The 17,289-nt window shown below is 50.2% G+C and overlaps 9 protein-coding genes across 9 annotated transcripts; 4 read left to right on the top strand and 5 right to left on the bottom strand.

Annotated features, from left to right (window-relative positions):
- Positions 1-3,378: 3,378 nt before the first annotated feature.
- N7443_008452 (BolA protein) lies at positions 3,379-5,437 on the top strand (the record flags this gene model as incomplete). Its single annotated transcript, XM_056888508.1, has 2 exons — positions 3,379-4,292; positions 4,351-5,437. The coding sequence occupies 2 exons, from the start codon at positions 3,379-3,381 to the stop codon at positions 5,435-5,437; spliced, it is 2,001 nt and encodes a 666-aa protein (XP_056737810.1).
- A 479-nt stretch (positions 5,438-5,916) lies between these two features.
- Positions 5,917-6,843, bottom strand: mog1 (Ran GTPase-binding protein MOG1; the record flags this gene model as incomplete). Its single annotated transcript, XM_056888507.1, has 2 exons — positions 5,917-6,571; positions 6,767-6,843. The coding sequence occupies 2 exons, from the start codon at positions 6,841-6,843 to the stop codon at positions 5,917-5,919; spliced, it is 732 nt and encodes a 243-aa protein (XP_056737809.1).
- Positions 6,844-7,376: 533 nt separating this feature from the next.
- Positions 7,377-9,105, bottom strand: N7443_008450 (NYN domain-containing protein; the record flags this gene model as incomplete). The annotated part of the gene is made up of 2 exons (XM_056888506.1): positions 7,377-7,979; positions 8,038-9,105. 2 exons carry the CDS (start codon positions 9,103-9,105, stop codon positions 7,377-7,379), a joined length of 1,671 nt encoding a protein of 556 aa, XP_056737808.1.
- A 693-nt stretch (positions 9,106-9,798) lies between these two features.
- On the top strand, positions 9,799-10,184 carry N7443_008449 (heat shock 9/12 family protein; the record flags this gene model as incomplete). The annotated part of the gene is made up of 3 exons (XM_056888505.1): positions 9,799-9,832; positions 9,886-10,078; positions 10,145-10,184. 3 exons carry the CDS (start codon positions 9,799-9,801, stop codon positions 10,182-10,184), a joined length of 267 nt encoding a protein of 88 aa, XP_056737807.1.
- A 187-nt stretch (positions 10,185-10,371) lies between these two features.
- Positions 10,372-11,259, bottom strand: N7443_008448 (uncharacterized protein; the record flags this gene model as incomplete). Its single annotated transcript, XM_056888504.1, has 1 exon — positions 10,372-11,259. One exon carries the CDS (start codon positions 11,257-11,259, stop codon positions 10,372-10,374), a length of 888 nt encoding a protein of 295 aa, XP_056737806.1.
- Positions 11,260-11,491: 232 nt separating this feature from the next.
- Positions 11,492-13,804, top strand: cog6 (Golgi transport complex subunit COG6; the record flags this gene model as incomplete). The annotated part of the gene is made up of 3 exons (XM_056888503.1): positions 11,492-11,770; positions 11,829-13,183; positions 13,252-13,804. The coding sequence occupies 3 exons, from the start codon at positions 11,492-11,494 to the stop codon at positions 13,802-13,804; spliced, it is 2,187 nt and encodes a 728-aa protein (XP_056737805.1).
- A 236-nt stretch (positions 13,805-14,040) lies between these two features.
- On the bottom strand, positions 14,041-14,318 carry N7443_008446 (uncharacterized protein; the record flags this gene model as incomplete). Its single annotated transcript, XM_056888502.1, has 2 exons — positions 14,041-14,165; positions 14,219-14,318. 2 exons carry the CDS (start codon positions 14,316-14,318, stop codon positions 14,041-14,043), a joined length of 225 nt encoding a protein of 74 aa, XP_056737804.1.
- A 243-nt stretch (positions 14,319-14,561) lies between these two features.
- Positions 14,562-15,557, bottom strand: N7443_008445 (CE1 family esterase; the record flags this gene model as incomplete). The annotated part of the gene is made up of 1 exon (XM_056888501.1): positions 14,562-15,557. One exon carries the CDS (start codon positions 15,555-15,557, stop codon positions 14,562-14,564), a length of 996 nt encoding a protein of 331 aa, XP_056737803.1.
- Positions 15,558-15,961: 404 nt separating this feature from the next.
- Positions 15,962-17,128, top strand: N7443_008444 (uncharacterized protein; the record flags this gene model as incomplete). Its single annotated transcript, XM_056888500.1, has 5 exons — positions 15,962-16,148; positions 16,203-16,306; positions 16,355-16,547; positions 16,596-16,790; positions 16,836-17,128. 5 exons carry the CDS (start codon positions 15,962-15,964, stop codon positions 17,126-17,128), a joined length of 972 nt encoding a protein of 323 aa, XP_056737802.1.
- Positions 17,129-17,289: the final 161 nt, after the last annotated feature.

The raw sequence follows: 17,289 nt of genomic DNA, 5'->3' as shown, positions 1-17,289 counted from the left end.
ATTGGAATTAGCCACGTAGAACTTGGACCTTTGCCGGTCTCGCTAAAAATAGAAACCCTCAAATAAATTATTTGATGCTCCGAGATTGTCTGTGGAGGGTACTAGCTAGGATATGTTTCTGGCATATTCCGCGGCCACGACCTAGAGGGTTGCACTGGAAAATATCTACCCTCGAAAATATATCTCCGCCATTGGGAAAATGACCTTGGTACTAAATCCCGTACACCGAAACAGATGACGAGTCGGTATCTGTGATAGCCTATTTTACGTACAGTACACGCAACTAGTAACGTCGTAATAACTTGGTCGCAGCCCATATCCACCGTTGGACCCAGCCTTTTCGTTCTGTTCCACACACCTGGTGGATCATCAAATGCTTTTCTCCCGGACCATAAGCCTCGACCCGGGCCACATTGGTCCAGCCGGGGTCGCCCCAGGGGGCTGCATACGCAACGGCCTGCGAATCCCATGCGCAGGGCGGCCTTCCAGTGCACACTCTATGCCGAACACCTGTCTCGTTCGGCTTCGGGTCCTAGCTCCTAGCTACTCCGTCTCCTGTTACTCGGACATGGCGATGTGGTTACACCTGTAAGTACTCAAGACATGACCAACGGCGGCACCGCAGGTCCGACACATCCAAACTGCTGCAGTTCGGGGCTGAGCTTGAATCCCCTTCCAGCCTAGGTGCCCCGGTGCCTGGCCTTGATGTGCCCGGAGTTTTCATAACTCCTCACCCCGAGTAGATTCGTCGGGGGTTCCAGGGGGGCTAATGACCTCCCCAAAAATAACCTGTCTCGGGTGCTGGTAGGGTCTAGTCAGCGATCGTGCGCCGCGGGCTTCGCCCTAGTGTTGCAAATTCATTGTATTGATCCGCTGCCTTTTCAATACGCTCGATACCCCGATCGCTCTACTCCTATTTCGGCTTAAGTGTGGCTGTATCCAATTGTGAAGTTGATCACTGTGCTTTATCACTCGGTGGCTTGGTGTCAGGACATGCTACAGTAAGTGCCGTGGTAAACTGCAGCCCCTGGATCACTGGAATTAGGGGTTAAGACATCCGAACTCCATAGACCTGATTCGAATTGCCACCCCGACACATCTGATAATGACACGAGCTGATCGTCCTATTTGGCCCCAGTCAATATTTGGCCCCAGTCAAGTACTGTGATCATCCAGGCAATCAGGTCAATATCCAAGTAGGTGGGGGGCTGTGCTCGGTTCAGCCGTGCCCCCTCCACGTCGACGTGATCGATGGCCAATCAACTTATCTGCTATCTACGAATCTGTACAGTACATCTGTACGCGGGCTACCTCTCACATCACCTGCGATGTTCTGCATAGACTGGGGGTTAAAGCACATTAGTACATACTGTAGACATGGCTCCGTTCGTGACTTGGCGATAGAGTTTGTGGGAAACCACCCTGTCCAATGATAAACATACACTTGCCATTTATTGCCTGTCGATGATCCTTCGACTTCTCTAAAAATGAACTGAATACACATTCAAGCCCAGGCTCAGTAGACTGACTCGCCACAGTATTCGCAACTCTACTTGATGGCACCTATCGGCAAGGGGACGCTGATCATCCCATTCCTTCACCATGCCATCAGACGATCGCCCGGTTGCCAGCAGCCGGGGTCCCGACCGGAGCTTGTCGATCCAGGGACCAGGGGGTCCTCTGGTGTGATCGGCATGATTCGGAGCGCTGTCCATTCCATGACTGCGTGGCCGGGTTTACCTTTTGGTAAACAGCTCGGGTTAAGATTTGTTTGGAGCCACTCTACTGCAGGTGTAGGGTCCATGCACCGTCCTCGCGTCAACCTATGGGTTTCAGATTTCTAGCATGTGAGAGGGAGTAACCTGGTCGTTAGATCAATCTAAAAGATTGTTCCTGCTGGGTTTGATCTACGCTACCGATCTTTCGTGATGATGTGGCTTGGGCGTAGTCCCTACTTTTGGGTTTGAAGTATGGGTCGTGCTGAAGGTAGATCTAAGACATGTTCTTGCATCGACTGGGAACGGTGGATTTGTCTTCTAATTCTGGTTCGATCCACCTGCCATCTAGATTAGTGCGGTGGTCGGGGTGTTCGACTTTTCGCCCCTTACCGGATGGGTCCTTAGAGGGACTTAACCCAAGGCTCCTCGACATAAATTTATTGGCATTGAATACTATGTCGAGTGGGCAAGGGCAATTCTGGTATCGAGATGCTCATGCCGGGTAAATTGAACTGTCTCGTGTATGCTTCGATGGTTACTTGCCTAGGACGCCTTCTTTGTTGACGGTTACCTACTAGACATCCTTCTGTCTTCAGTCTAATTCGTGCTGGGGGGTATGAGGCGTGACTTTTGGTCATCTTGGACGGGCTACGGTATTGCTAGAGTGAGTTTCATTGGCTGTCCACATTTGTTGTTTCTAGATATTTGTGTTGTGGTGGACTGCATATGTGCAGGTAGCCGAAGCTTGGAAGCAAAGAAATAGATTTAACTTTTATCTACGACCAAGTTGGCAGCAAACCATCGTTGCATCCGCTTCTTGACTCTAGTCAGTAACTATGAGGACTAATGAATATTGGAAACCGACACTGAAATTGACCGCTTCTGGCGCCAGAAATGGCCGCCTTTCCGCGCCTGGAGCCAAACTGCCTACCAATCGAGATACCTACCGTAATGTTTTCTCTCAATTAGCCATACAATGACACGTAATATATGAACAGCCCGGGTGGTCTAGTGGTATGATTCGCGCTTAGGGTTCGACCTAAGCACTCCTGCGCGAGGTCCCGCGTTCGATCCGCGGCTCGGGCCTGTTATCTTTTTGCTGACCTACATTTTGTCAGGCAACCCTTTTTTTGGGCGCCATTAAGTGAAGGTCGTCTCGTCTCAAGTACTAGATAATTATATAGAGCATATGTAGATTCATACTTTTACTTCTAAAATGAACATTATATACCGCAATATATGGCAACATATGTTATGCTAATGTCAATCAAAATTATAAGCCGCCAAAACAAGCCACGTCAATATACAGAACCATTGCGACCAATTAAAATACCAGTATTCATATAAAAAGACCCAACTGATGGACATGTGTATGCATATCGAAGTACTGCAGCAAAGCTCATTTGGTATAGTTCAATATGAGGTGCGCGGTACATGGTTGCCGTGCCAACAACTAGCCGTTGACAGCTCATAGTGGTTGAAGAACCTCCATCACAGAAGTAGAAACACTCTTCAAACTGGAGCGCAAGCCAGCTTCAACGCAGCACCTGTTGCGTGATCGCACCCGAAACGCCATCTTCGCCCAAACAAGCCAATTATAGAACAAAAATCCCCGTCTATTTATCATCAGACCGAGACAAACCCCCGCAAAGAATATCAGATGGCCAGAATCAACACATCGAACCCGCTGGTTCGTGCACCAGCACGACACAGAGCTACGCCCGACGAAAAGACTGAACGCCCTGCCTCAGTCCTCTCCGACTCGCCCGACAGCAGCCGCAACGGTAACACTTCACTATTCAGAGGGTCATCGCAACGAAAGAAACCGGGACCAGGCGCCATGTTCGACATCTTTCCTGACCCGGCTATCGAAAGTGGAAGCTCCGCATCCAATACGCCTCGAAAACAAATAAAAAGACGCACGCTCAAAACTACACAGGTCAACTCTCTGCTCCTTCCGATACAACGACCTCGCCAAAGACCCAGCGTCAAAGTGGAAACAGACGATTACGATAAAGAGAATGATATCGCAGAGGAAAGCTTCACAGAGGCACCTGCAACATCAATGGAACCTGTCCCGCAACTTTCGCCCGCAAGACAAAACCGACACATACCGCGAAGCCCCGGACGAAGCCGACCAGACCACAGACCTCTGAGAGAAATACACTCTGAGACCGAAGAGGAAGATGACTGTGGGAATTATAGCCTCGACTCACTTGAAGACTTCATTGTCAGTGACAATGAAGATATCAGTTACCATGAGACATCTCAGTCTGAGACAGAACCTGAGAAGGCTCCAACACCGCCTCCTCCGCCAAAATCCACTCGAAAGAGACTTTTGAGAGGAAGAAAGCCCAACACTGGTACCAATACAAAGGTCCTGAATGACAATCCCCTCAAAGCACCCTTTCCATTGGAGACGAAAATATCCGACGCCATAAAGTCCCACTCCAGCCCCATGGAGGCTCCTAAGCATCTGTTTCAGGACGATTTTCATCTATCCTCAAAGCTCAACGAGCTAATATTGGGCGATGGCAATGAGTCAGCTGCTCAGCTGGAGACAGTCACATCTCCGTAAGAGTTGCAGGCTTCCTATATGATCACGACCATGCCTGCTAACTATACAATATAGAACAGTCATAGATCTGGACTCCCCAGCACCGGAATTGAACCCATCTACCAAGGGCCTAGAGACACCACCATCCAGTCCATCACGAAACTGTCTCCGTTCTCCCACAAAAGAAAAGATTCGTATTCCGCCAACACCACATCGCGAGAGCGTTGATGCCTTTTGGAGCCAGACAGAAACGAACCTTTGGATTGATCAGCACTCACCTCGCAAAGAGAAGACACCCAAAAGATCTGTAATAGATCTACTCAAGGATTTCGATGTCTCAGATGAGGAAAATAGCAGTCCAGACTCCAGCATCAGCCTTGAGTCCGATTCCATGTCGCGAGAGAGCGTCACACCACCCAAGACACGCAAAGCTTCCAAAACACCTAGCAAAACAGCAATTAAAAAGGCCGAGGCAGACGCTAAGCGTGCAGCCAAAGCACGCAGAGACTCCTTCAACAACAAGAAGGCAAATTTCGCTGAAACCTTCCTCGAAATCTTAGACAACGCCGTCTCCGGCGGCAAGGTCAATCTTCTCGCCAAGCCAACCGGTGGTGTAAAAATCACCTGGTCAAAGACCCTTCAGAAGACAGCAGGCCGAGCACAATGGCGCAGCGAGCGAGTCGAAACCCGAGACCCAGATGGCCAACGAACAGGCGCCTCACAACACATCCACCACGCCACAATCGAACTCGCTGAACGCATTATTGACGATGAGTACCGTCTCATCAATACCCTCGCGCACGAGTACTGCCATCTAGCCAACTTTATGGTCTCTCGCGTAACGGACAACCCGCACGGAAACAGCTTCAAAAACTGGGGCAAGCTTTGTGCCGAGAAGTTGAAGGACCATCCCATCTACGGAGGCCAAATCAATGTTACTACCAAACACTCATACCAGATTGATTGGAAGTATGTTTGGGTTTGTACGGGATGTGCCGTGACTTACGGTCGACACTCGAAGAGTATTGATACGGAGCGACAACGCTGTGGAAGTTGCAAGCATCGATTAGAACAGATTAAGCCCAAGCCACGCATGTCTCCTCAAAAGAAGGCCATGGCTCAAGTTACGAAGAGTCTTGCTCAGGTTCAAGTTGAAATGTAGATTCCCTGCATTTGCATTTTCGGAGTTGGCATCTTTGGGGTGGGCTGGCGTTTCAGCGATTTATTTCAATTTTCTCTTGATCTTGTCGATATTTCTTTCATTGAATATACAATCAAACATTTCATTCATATTCAATTGGGGTCGAGACTGGTCTGGTCCGATTCTGGATTTAAGGTCTGTTGTAAATCTACGTGTAAAACATATCAGTCTGTTTTGTATCCATGGATGCTTGAAAACGTCATCACACATTGCGTTGGATTGCTTTATTGTATTCGTTTGATTTCAATTCCATTGACTACCTAGATCTTGACTGGTATCTATCTATTTAATATCCGCTCTTTTCTTGAGAGAGCGGTTCCCAATTGCTCATGTTTCCCAGCAGACACCCATGTCCCCATGCTCCCTTATCCCAGAGATTCCTTCTAATATCATCACCCAACCACTCAAGAGTCTCCAATCCCATAACCCAGACCAGAAAATCAAACAAAAAGCCCCCAATCCCGGATCTCCAAATTCTCTGCCAACACTCCCACAGTTTCCTCTGCAACACTCTCCTCCTTCGACAACCCCTGCACATCCCCACTCTTATCAAACTCCTCATGCGGCACATTGAAGAAGACCAAAAGATCCGTCTCCTGGCTCTCAAGTCTAACCAGTAAATAATGGCACGTCATTTTAGAAGTCAACCCTGCCTCCCCATCAACTGACGCCCCGGCAACCGCCGAATCCACAGCAGAAGCATTACTCCCATCCGCGGTCCGCGCGCCGCGCTTGCGAGACGCTGTCTTGAATTGCACAATACCCTTGTACGCACTAACCACACTACCGGGAGGTGCAGATACGCCCAGACGAGACGAATTCACACGCTGAGGCGGAGTCACAATTTGCATGGCGTCGCCCTCGTCACAGAGATCATGCAGATGGTACAGCGCGGCTGCTTGGTCGAGGGATTCGGGCGTTGCGCTGGATACGCTGCCGCTGCCGGCTGCGAGGGCTGGGTGCTGGTGGCTGAGAGTGGCGAAGGTGCTTAGGGCGTCTTCTTTGCTCACGCGCTGGTTGATCTCGACAATCATGTTGGAGAGAGATTCTGGCGAGAGAAATATCTCTTGGTGGTCTGGAATTTCGCGGAGATTGCTGTGTAGTTGGTTAATATCTTGGTGTCAAGGAGGGTTGGGTGGCATGGAGATATCAAATGATGGAAGGTATGTTTAGTCTGCTGTCTGAGCTCATGGGTGAGTTTCCAAGTAGTTGGAACCACCTTGATATCTCAATACACCATTTACTCAAGCATAGAGGGTGTTTTGAACATAGGGAAAGTGTGTAACTAACCTTGCATCGATCCAGCGCTGCGGCACAATGCCTCGGATGGCCCCGCCGAAAAAATCTTGCTCCACGGTCTGCGCCATGATGAAGAGTTGTCGTTCAAAAAGCAGAAGTTTAGAGTCTCAGGCTATTGATACTCGGAGTTCGCTCTTTTCTCCTGCTGCAGCTCGGTAGACTGAGAGAGCCGGGGTAATCTTTTCGATATAAATTTGATGCCAAGGCCCCACGCTGGAGCCTATGTTTTGCCTCTTGAGGTTCAAGTTTTGCGGGTGCCGCGGTAATCGATCAGATACAATGAAGCAAAGAGACTGAGGCTAAAACACCGTAATGAAACTCGACTTCAGCGCTTGATTTATGTTGATGGGCGCGGCAGCAGTTGCGGGGGAGCAGTCTTTCGCCCAATGACGTTGGGTCGGGCTGACTCAGTGCGAGGCTCTGCAAATTACAACAAACTGACGAACTAGTCACAACAACGAACGGAGATTCACGGAACTAGACATATTATGTCGAAGTATTGTAATATCCCATGTTGGATTTCCCTCTACAAGCTTGCTATGCCAATATCCATGGAAAATAGCGAATGGTTAAATGCATCAGATGATGTTTCATGAGCCTTTTAATCAAAAAGTTCCTCCACGTAGTCATCCAACTCAATCCACCGGAAGCGGTCCCCCCATTTCTCTCTAAACTCCTTCTTACGATACGCATAGCTCGTCACCTGAGAGAAGCTAACCAGCTCCACAGTCCAGCCACGATGAAGCGCACGCTCCACCATGCGCATGAATCCACCAGAGTACTCAGCTTCCGCTGCATCTCCAGTCGCCAACACGATCGTCGCCGGCTCATCCGTGTCCAAAAGGGACTCCAGGATCTTCAGGTGCAGAATTTCGTCTACACCCTGCTCAACCCATCGGTTCCCAAGATTGCTGACCGTTTCAGGCCCACTGGCAAACTGGGGCCCTTTTCGAAATTTGGACGCGCGGGGAGTTGTATGTTTGTTCTTGTGAACACGGTCTAAAATGTTGACTTCATAGCCTAACTTCTCAGCTTCGCCGATCGATGGCAGTCGGTCCGAGCCTACCAAGACTCTCTTGGCGGCGGGGCGATCCCGTTCCATGATCAAAGAGAAATTGGCAAAGGCCATGTGAAGGCGGCGTATTCTGGTTGCGATGGGAATGTTCCGCGAGACTTTTACCGAGTCGTGGAATCCAACCATGATCTAAGGAATATTAGCTTGACTGGGACGAGATTGATAATGTAGGTGAATTGAAACATACATTGGACATGTCAACAAAGACATGGACAGGGCGTTGCTCACGATTCTTCTTTGAGGATGGCGAACTTCCTGCCTGCGACACATGTCGGGCATAATCAGGGAATTCATTGATAAGCTTGTCTATCAGACCAGCTCGTCTGTCCGTTGCCGCCTTGTACGCAGCAGGCAGGACACGAATTCCCGTTGGGGTTGTAATGATATTCCGGGCAATTTCCGAGCCCAATACCGAGTTTGGGTCATCGTACGACGATGGCGGGGTGTCATCCTGGCCAGTCCGTGCATCTGTGGTACCCACCTGGGTCGGAACAAATGCCAGGGTACCGGGCTTCTTGATAATCGGGGAATCGAAAATGACAGTGCTAGAGTCGGATTCCGCCTCTGCGCTGCTTTCAGAAACCCATTCAGATTGAGAATTGGTGTCTTTCCCGGTGGAAGTAGCCTTGACTTTGACTTTCGCCCTCGGCGTGTTTGTATCGCTGGCGCCGGGAATCGGCTTTGAGGGCGTTCGAGGTGGCAAAGGGGTCTCCTCTTTGTCCGTGGCTCGTTTGAGAATGGTTATGGAAGGGGGTTGAACGTATGAAAGTGAAGAACTGCCTGAAACGATACCACTGGAAATATGAGGTTTCGAGACAACCGACAAAGGTGCGTGCTTAGACGTGGGATGGTATGTTTCAGTAGTAGATGGTCCACCACGGGGAGTCCGCTTGAGACTCGTTACAGGCGAGGCCCGATCTTGAGAGTGTTGGGTGTTGAGCGACGAGGCAAGTGTGGGGTCGCCAAGAATCTTGTTCGTGTGGGTGTCGTCTGGGATGAGGAGGTCCCAGAGAGACCCAAAGTCTCCAAGCTGGGTGTGACTTCGCTTAGGCTTTACTTCTGTAGCTGACCTGCAGTCACCACCCTCAGTCTTAGACACATTTTGCTTTGACCGTCCCTCAGAAGACGAGAGAGCTAGGAATTTGGAGTGGCGGGCAGGATTAGAGGCATCACTGTAAGTGGGTGACCGGAGGAGGTCAAGCACTGCGGTGAAGTCCCAATTCGAGGCCGGCTCGGTGGGATCAGGTGAGGGCATTGACGATTATGATAACTAGAAGACCGAAAGTGCCAAGTCAAAATGACGACGAAATGGATAGAGTAGAAGACGAAAAGTTCAAAATCCAAACTGAATGTTTATTGAAGACCATGTCGCGGGAAGTCATAAAAGAACTGTTGAAACAAGCATAGTGAGTCAGGTAGACTCTGGGCAGCAAGCGCCGAACCGGGTGGCGAGGCACAGGCGGTGAGATATTCTGCAATATAATCATACCGCCCTTTAATTTAGGTGAGAAAACAACTTAGCCTGATGTAGAAATCTCGTGATTTGACCTGGATGATCGATGTTAATCATCCTCAGTCCACGTCATGGAGTCCGGTGCCACAGACTCTCCTAAAGCTTGCTAACGATCCTTGTCAAACACATGCCACACCTTACCAAACGTCATCGGCATAAAATAAAGTGGGGTCTTGATTCGTGGTTCGGAGCCGTAAGTCACGGTTACCTCGTATCATGTTGTTAAGCTACGGATTAAGGTAAACTGTACATTGTAGATAATTTACTTGTCGGAAAGCGACGTCATGTTGTTTCGCGTCATGGAGATATTTCCATGTGAAAGTGAAGTTCTATATAATCCTCCTGATTCTCTCCTTCTTTCCTCATCAATCTACTTATCTATCCAATTCAATCAACTTCAACCAACTTTCAACCAACCACCAATAAATTACCAACATGTCTGACGCCGGTCGCAAGGATTTCTCTACTAGTACGTGACACCCAACTTGTTTACTTTGACTCAATACTGAACTGAATCAACAGAGGCCAAGGAGGAGATCACTCCTGACTCCACCAAGTCCACCCAGGAAAAGGTCAAGGAGAGTGTCACCGACACCACTGACCGATTCGCTCGCGGTGCCCAGACCGATAACAGTAAGAGCGGTCCCCAGGAGGCCTTCGATAAGACCCAGCGGGCCCACGACAACGAGGCTCATGGCGGTGCCACTAGCTCTGTGTAAGTTCTTCTTCCCCTAGACATCCAACCCCGCTATCAAGATCCAAGACTGATACATCTTCACAGGGGCGATAAGGTCAAGAGTGCCCTTGGCATGGACAAGTAAGGTGTCTCATGGCATTCTGAACGTGCCTGTCCCTTTGCTGCCATGATTTCACGACGAGTCGACGATACCACTTGCTCTTTGTTTGTTAGCTACAATTTAGCTACGAGTTAGCTACAAACCACCTGAATTAAATCTGTGATCAACATGGTTCTCTCACAATTCTGTAGACATAAAGCATTTTTGTAATTCAACGGTGCCCCACCAAGCTTCCAAACATAGTATCACATTGCCGCGTAAGTTGGCTGAGCTCACGCTCCAGTTCTTTGTACCTAGCTCGTGCCCCTGGTATGTCTTTGGGAAGATCGTGGAAAGCTTTCACCCTTCCTTCTAGCCCCTTGACCGTCTCCCTTAGCCGTATGACTTTCTCTTCTTCCGCCATCAGCTCGTCAATAGTAGGGCCTTTCGGCTGGTTTCGTTCGAGAGATGCAATGCGGTCCTGATATTCCCCAACCTTCGTGGTCAGTGTCTTCGTACCCCGTGTCCATTCAGAAGTCAAGCTTTGAATATCCGACGGAGTCTCATAAGCCTTGTCAGACTTGAGATCGTCGAGCTCAGATTGTAACCGCGATAGTTCCTTTTGAAGGTAGCGGTGCAGCGTTTCCACCTTGGCCATTTGCTCTTGCGCGTCGAAGACCTCCACGGTGAGCTCGACAATAGACTGACCAAGATCTGCAGGATCTGGGTTCAATGTGTTGCCCAGAACGACTGCTGTCTCGGCTAGATCATCCAGATCTTGTCTGCCTTTGTGCTCCATGCACAGTTCCACCTCCTCTAGAATCTCAGTCTTCTGTCGTTCATGTGCGTCTTTGCGTGCCGCCTCTTCTTGTAGCTTGAATATTTGGATTGATTCTTCGCGCGCGCGATGCTGTAAAAGAGCCTCCTCATCGGCGGCGTCATTGGCAGCTGCCAATGTTAAGAGAACCTTGAGAGTATCTTCGTTCCGTTCGAACGCGGGTAATGGCTTGGGCGCATACTGTCGGCTGAGCCAGGAGTTCACGTACGCCCAATCCTTGGCTTGGATAGCAGCCTGGCGAGCTTTAGTTGGAGAGGCGAGCGGACTATCGAAAGAGTCCATTATGTAATTGGAAGTGGACGGAGGGGACTCGTGGAAATGTTAATCTTTGGATCTTTGGTTGATGCGGATAAGAGGGCGGTTCTATCCATTGGACGCTGGCCAGGGGTATGCCGGATGCCCCACCCTATGCTCGCTTACATACGCAGACTGATTGATAGTTATCCAGTTAGCATGGTACGTACGTTGCGGACTGTCCTTCCTCCCCACCCCGACAGGCCATTGTGCGTCAACCATGACGAGCTATTTCTCTCCTGGTGCCGGGAATGGCTTGTCTCCGGCACAATCACCGCTGTCCCCGCCTACACAGCGTTCTTCTGCATTGTCCAATCGATTGACCTCCGTTCTCTCCGCGTCTTACGCCGACTCCGACATCCGCGACGCCCTCGAAACATTGAGTGCCCAAGGAATCCACAACTCTGCCGAGACAAGGCGACAACTTCGACTAGATGTGCAGAAGGAAGTCGTTGATTGCAATGGAGAGATTGTGCGGGACTTTGGGAAGGTGGCGGAGGTGAGACCCGTGGTATCCACATCAAAGCACCAGGAAGCTAATGCTATGTTCGTAACAGCAATTGAGACGAATCGGCGGTGTGATAACGGCCTTGAACCAGACATGCGATGAGATGCGCAAACACATCAGCTTGGCTAAGCAGGATACGGCACCCGTGCTAGAAGAAGCCACTGCACTCATGGCCCAGAAGAAGGACGCCGAGACGAAGCAGCAGCTGCTAGATGCTTTCTCCAAGCACTTCCTTGTGCCCGAAGAAGACGTGACATATTTGACATCGGCAGAGGAGCCTATCGACGAACGATTTTTCGATATCCTTGCCCGCGTTAAACAAGTGCACCACGACTGTGAGCACCTCCTCGGCGGAGAGAACCAACGGCTGGGCTTGGAGGTTATGGAGCTGAGCACCCGACACCTCAACTCCGCATACCAGAAATTATACCGGTGGATTCAGAAGGAGTTCCAGTCCTTGAATCTCGAGGATCCTCGGATCAGCAGCTCCATCCGCCGTGCCTTGCGGGTCTTGGCCGAGCGGCCGAGTCTGTTCCACAGCTGTCTGGATTTCTTTGCAGAGGCGCGTGACTACGTGCTTTCCGATGCATTCCACTATGCGCTGACTGATGCTATGTCTGGTGGTCCAGGAGCGGGCGCCGGAGGTGATCCTAGCGTGAAGCCTATTGAATTCTCAGCACATGACCCGCTCCGGTATGTCGGCGACATGCTTGCCTGGGTGCATTCAACTACTGTGTCTGAGCGCGAAGCTTTGGAAGCCCTCTTCGTTGCGGATGGGGAGGAACTCGCGCGAGGCATTCAAGCTGGACTTAGCAGCGAGCCCTGGGCCCGAATTGACGAGGAAGAAGAGGTTGTCTTTGACGGTCGCAAGGCACTCAGCGATTTGGTCAATCGGGACCTTACGGGAGTTTCTCGGTCGCTCCGCCAGCGAGTTGAGCTGGTCATCCAAGGCCATGACGACCCTGTCACTTGCTACAAGGTGATAAATCTACTGTCTTTCTATCGTACGACCTTTTCCAAACTGGTCGGTGCTCAGTCACACCTGGTGGACTTGATGCAAACTCTGGAAAGGTTTACATTTGGTCACTTTGTGACCTTGATGCGTGACCAGGTCGTCGCCCTTTCAACCGAGCAAAATGCCATGATCCCACCCGGAGATCTGTCTCCTCCAGAGTTCTTGTTGGATGTATTGGAGGAATTGGTTTCGCTCATGAAGACACACGAGGCTTCGGTTGACCCAGAGGAGCCGACCGATGGCAACGAGAACCGATTTACGCCGGTTCTCCGTGCTGCCTTTGATCCATTCTTGACACTGGCGCGGTCTTCATCCGACGAGCTCAAGGATGCCACTGAGCAGACAATCTACCGTACAAACATCCTTCTCGCGGCCCACGCCACAATTTCGTCATTTGCATTCGCTAGCGAAACTCACAACTCCCCCTAACTACCGCGCTATCTTCACTGCGCACCAGCCTTCTCGACGTTCAACACGAATTCCTTCTCGAAACATCAGGTTTGCAAGTTCTTCTAGACGCCCTGGAGCCGTTCTCCAAGACGGGCAAGGATGGAGATTCCGATACCGAGACAGAGAAGACAGAACAGCAGAAACCCCAGCTTGCAGACCTAGCCAATCTGCCGGCATTCCAGCCCGACTCGTTGGTCACGTCTAGTCAGCAACTGGACGACTTCCTCCCGTCTGCTCTTATGGATGCCACCGAACATCTCAAGCGCGTCCAGAGCGCATCACTCGTTCAGAGAGTCACGGAAGACGCAATTGAGGCCTTCTGTCGTGACTTTGAGTTTGTCGAGGGCATGATTATTGCCGCGGATGAAGCCAGGGGCATGACTCAGGTCACCCTGGGAACAGGTGGTAGTATGATTAGTGGTCGGAGTGGCAAATCCGCCCGCAAGAACGAGGTTGAGAATAATGAGGAGGAAGAAGAAGAAGACGAGAAGGAAGATCAGTGGAGTCTGCGGACTTTGTTCCCCCGAACTACTGGGGAGATCCGTGTTTTATTGAGTTGATCCATACACGGTGCAGATCTGCTCCGGTGGGAAAACCGGTGTGCAACAGCGCATGCTATACAACATTGTACATAGATTTCTCAATATGAAGATTTATGAATGAGAGCATGCAAATGTCAGTCTTGAAACACATATCGTTTATGCATACATATCGCTACTATACACCTATAGCCATATTATGTTCATATAATTGAACCATATACAGATACGCTATCAAGATACCAGGATCCGAAGATCTAGGCGCCCTCGGGTAGGTCATCCTCACCCGGCTCGCTGTACCCGGTGCTACTCTGAGGCTTTGCGTGACGGAGACCCTGAGTCGTGATGTTCGATTTGTCGATGGCATCGTTGTCATCGTAGGCTAAAGAAGAGAGAGTTAGCCTGAGCCCGCGACATTAGTTCCGTAGTGCGTACCAAGTTGCTCATCAGAATCAGCCATGTTGTTGTTATCAAGATCGGGGTCCTCGAAATCGTCATCGACGACCTCGGGCTGACGTTCCGCTGAGTTGGACATGATGAGAGTTGGGTTGTGACACTGGATTTTCTGGTATAATGGGCAGGTGTTAACCAAAATTAAATGCTATGTAGGCAGGAATTCTGCCGGTATTTATATTTGAAGCGAGCATTTGAAATGTGATGCCATGGGCCGTCATCCTCACGATGAGATCTCAGATCTAGATCTTCCTTGATTTCAAGGTTCGATAAGGTTTACCGAACCAGACTTTGAGATTTGACCTTGAGAAGCTATAGTACAGGTTTATAGATGATCCCGATCTACCAATTGCGTTTCCAGACGATACCCACCAAAGAAATCAAAGATATAGGCGGTGGCGTTAAAAACATACTTTCCCAACGGACACTGATCCGGATTACTCGTGTAATCATCATTCGAGACAGTACTTGGCCAGCAATGGCCATTATCACCCTCCCGATAATGCTGCACTATTCCCTGCTTCCCATCACAGTTCCAAACCGCATGCTTGACAAGCGGGGTTGTGAAAACGGTCTCATTCGTCGCCCACTTGGCGTCATGTCCGCATCCGTTTTGCTCGGCCCAGCCTTCCAAGATGTCAATGGTGGGAAGCTTGGGATTTTTCGAATCATTGCCATCAATTGGAGCGGTGGTGTCTATTGTCCCATGGAATTCAAGGAATGGATATCCTTCTTCGCGCTGGGCCGGCGCACATGGTCCTATGCCGGGTGTATTGTCGTTGTCGTAGTAGGCACCGCTGACAGAGGCAAAAGCAGCAAAGCGGCTGCCGACTGTGGCATTGCAAGCCAGTACGCTTGTGAAGCCACCCCCGTTGGATTTGCCTGCGGAGTAGACTCGGCTGGGGTCAATGCATAGCAGCTCCTCCATGTGCGTTAGGAGGTCGTTGGTGAAGTCGAGATCATTGGGGCTGGATGTATCCGCGTTGGGATTAGACAGCCAGTAACCATTCTTGCTGTTAGGGTAGATGGCGATGCCATCCTTGTTGAATTCCGGATTGGAGAACTGTGATAGCCCTTCCTGTTCGAGCATATCCTTGCTCGCGCCATGGAAGGAAAAGTACAGTGGTGCCGGTCGGTTCTTGTCATAGGTGGCCGGGATGTACAGCCGGTATTCACGGTCAGCTCCTGGCAGACTCAGATTCTTGCTGGAACCGGGGCTGGGAAACTTGGAGGGAATGTCTCTGCCACAGCCAGATGACTGGGCCGAGCCCACAGTCACAGCCACAGCCAGTGCAAGGGATAGAAAAGGTGAGAGAGGCATTTGGAGGTGAAGAGTCTCGTGGTTCACATCTGAAAGGAACGCATGGTATATAAGACTAGCAAGAGTCCGGTTCTCCGGGTTCGGCCCCCCGCGATCTGCGTCTCCCTTGCTCCACCAACCTTCAAAATGGAGAGCACAGTCAGATCTAAGCAACTATTCCTGGGATGGCTATTGGTCTTTTATGCGACCTGCAGATACCAAGGCCAGAATATGTGAAACCTCCTTCCGATTCAGGCAATTGCTAGCCCCCACGCCTAATCAGACCCTAGACATCATTCACTGAAGCATGCCATGCGTTGGGGGCCATGGGCTGAGAGGGGCATGCCGTCATATTCTTCAGATTTATCTTTCCTGCCCCTGATTTAAATGGTGTTCAGACCCAGAGATACGATTGTCACAGCAGTATGTTGCTGAACCTACATCCCCATAATGTGATCGCGGTGGGTGTGATACTCCCCACATTGGCCTCGATCGCAGTTGGTCTGCGATTCTATGCTCGACACCGAATACGAGTGGCTCTCAGAGAGGATGACTGGACTATGCTAGCCTCGATCCTCTTGGTATGGGGCTTGGGGATAACCAATATTGCCGGTGAGTACTGGATACAGCCCCGTCGTTCGAGAGTCATTTAATAAGGAGAAAAAGGCGCTGCGCTCGGAGCGTTAGGCGCCCATTCAAAACCAGCTGAACTCGATGCGCCTCATGATAATACGATTACCCGAACTCGCGCGGATATAATCGTGGAAGAGGTACGTACCCTTGCCCCTCGCGATTGAGATGTACTGATCATTCTCTAGATTGTCCTCGGATATAGCATAGTTGAGAAGATCACGTTCGGAGTGATTAAGATCAGTGTGCTCATGGCTTACCGGAGGATCTTTCGAGGCAAGATATTCAACATGGCCTCGCTGGGCATGATTATCCTTTGCACACTGCTAGCACTTGCCTTTCTGATTACATCTGCCTTCCAATGCCATGTTCGAAACTGGAGTATGCAATATCTGGCATGGTCGCATAGACATCACTGCATTCAAGCAGAGATCTCCTGGTCCGGCTATGCCATCTCCGACGTGATTACAGACTTGATTCTTCTCTTCTTTCCCGTGCCATTGGTGTGGAAGCTACAGCTCACCCTCTCGAAAAAGATCAGCGTTTTGCTGGTCTTCTTGCTGGGTTCACTATCCACAGCAGTCGGGATCACAAGGATGGTAACGATACTATACTTTACCTACGGTAAGCTACTGTGTTCACTCCCATGAAACACAGCTGACAAGATAGGTACCTCTGATGGATACCGGGACCTACTAGACACTATTGCCACGGCCTTGATCTGGAGTCTTGTAGAAGCCTCAGTGGCCATCATCGCATCCTGCCTACCTTCTATTCGCCCACTCATCCATAGATCCTCGACCAGTTATCACAAGAGTAAGCCGTCGGGCTCAAGCGTTCAGGTTTCGAGACCGAGAGCATCACTGCTCCCGGCCAAGCCAGCCTTGGTTGAATTCGATGACATTGATGACCGTCAGCACCTAGCGTCTCGGTTAGAGGAGGGGAAATGGTCACAACAATAATGAAATCATAAGATATATGCCTATTTGGAACTAGTATCGAATGTTCTCTATAGCTTAGAATACACGTTGAACTTTAGCGGGCCACAAAAGGTCTCAGGATTGATGAATCTGCAATTGCTTGCATCTCTCGATATATCTCTCTCTACTTCGTCAAACCCCAG

Source organism: Penicillium atrosanguineum (assembly GCF_028827265.1).
Source record: "Penicillium atrosanguineum strain IBT 20685 chromosome Unknown utg000007l_segment0_segment0, whole genome shotgun sequence".
Lineage (NCBI taxonomy): Eukaryota > Fungi > Ascomycota > Eurotiomycetes > Eurotiales > Aspergillaceae > Penicillium > Penicillium atrosanguineum.
The sequence above is the reverse complement of the archived record's forward strand: the minus strand, read 5'-3'. Positions and strand labels throughout refer to the sequence as shown.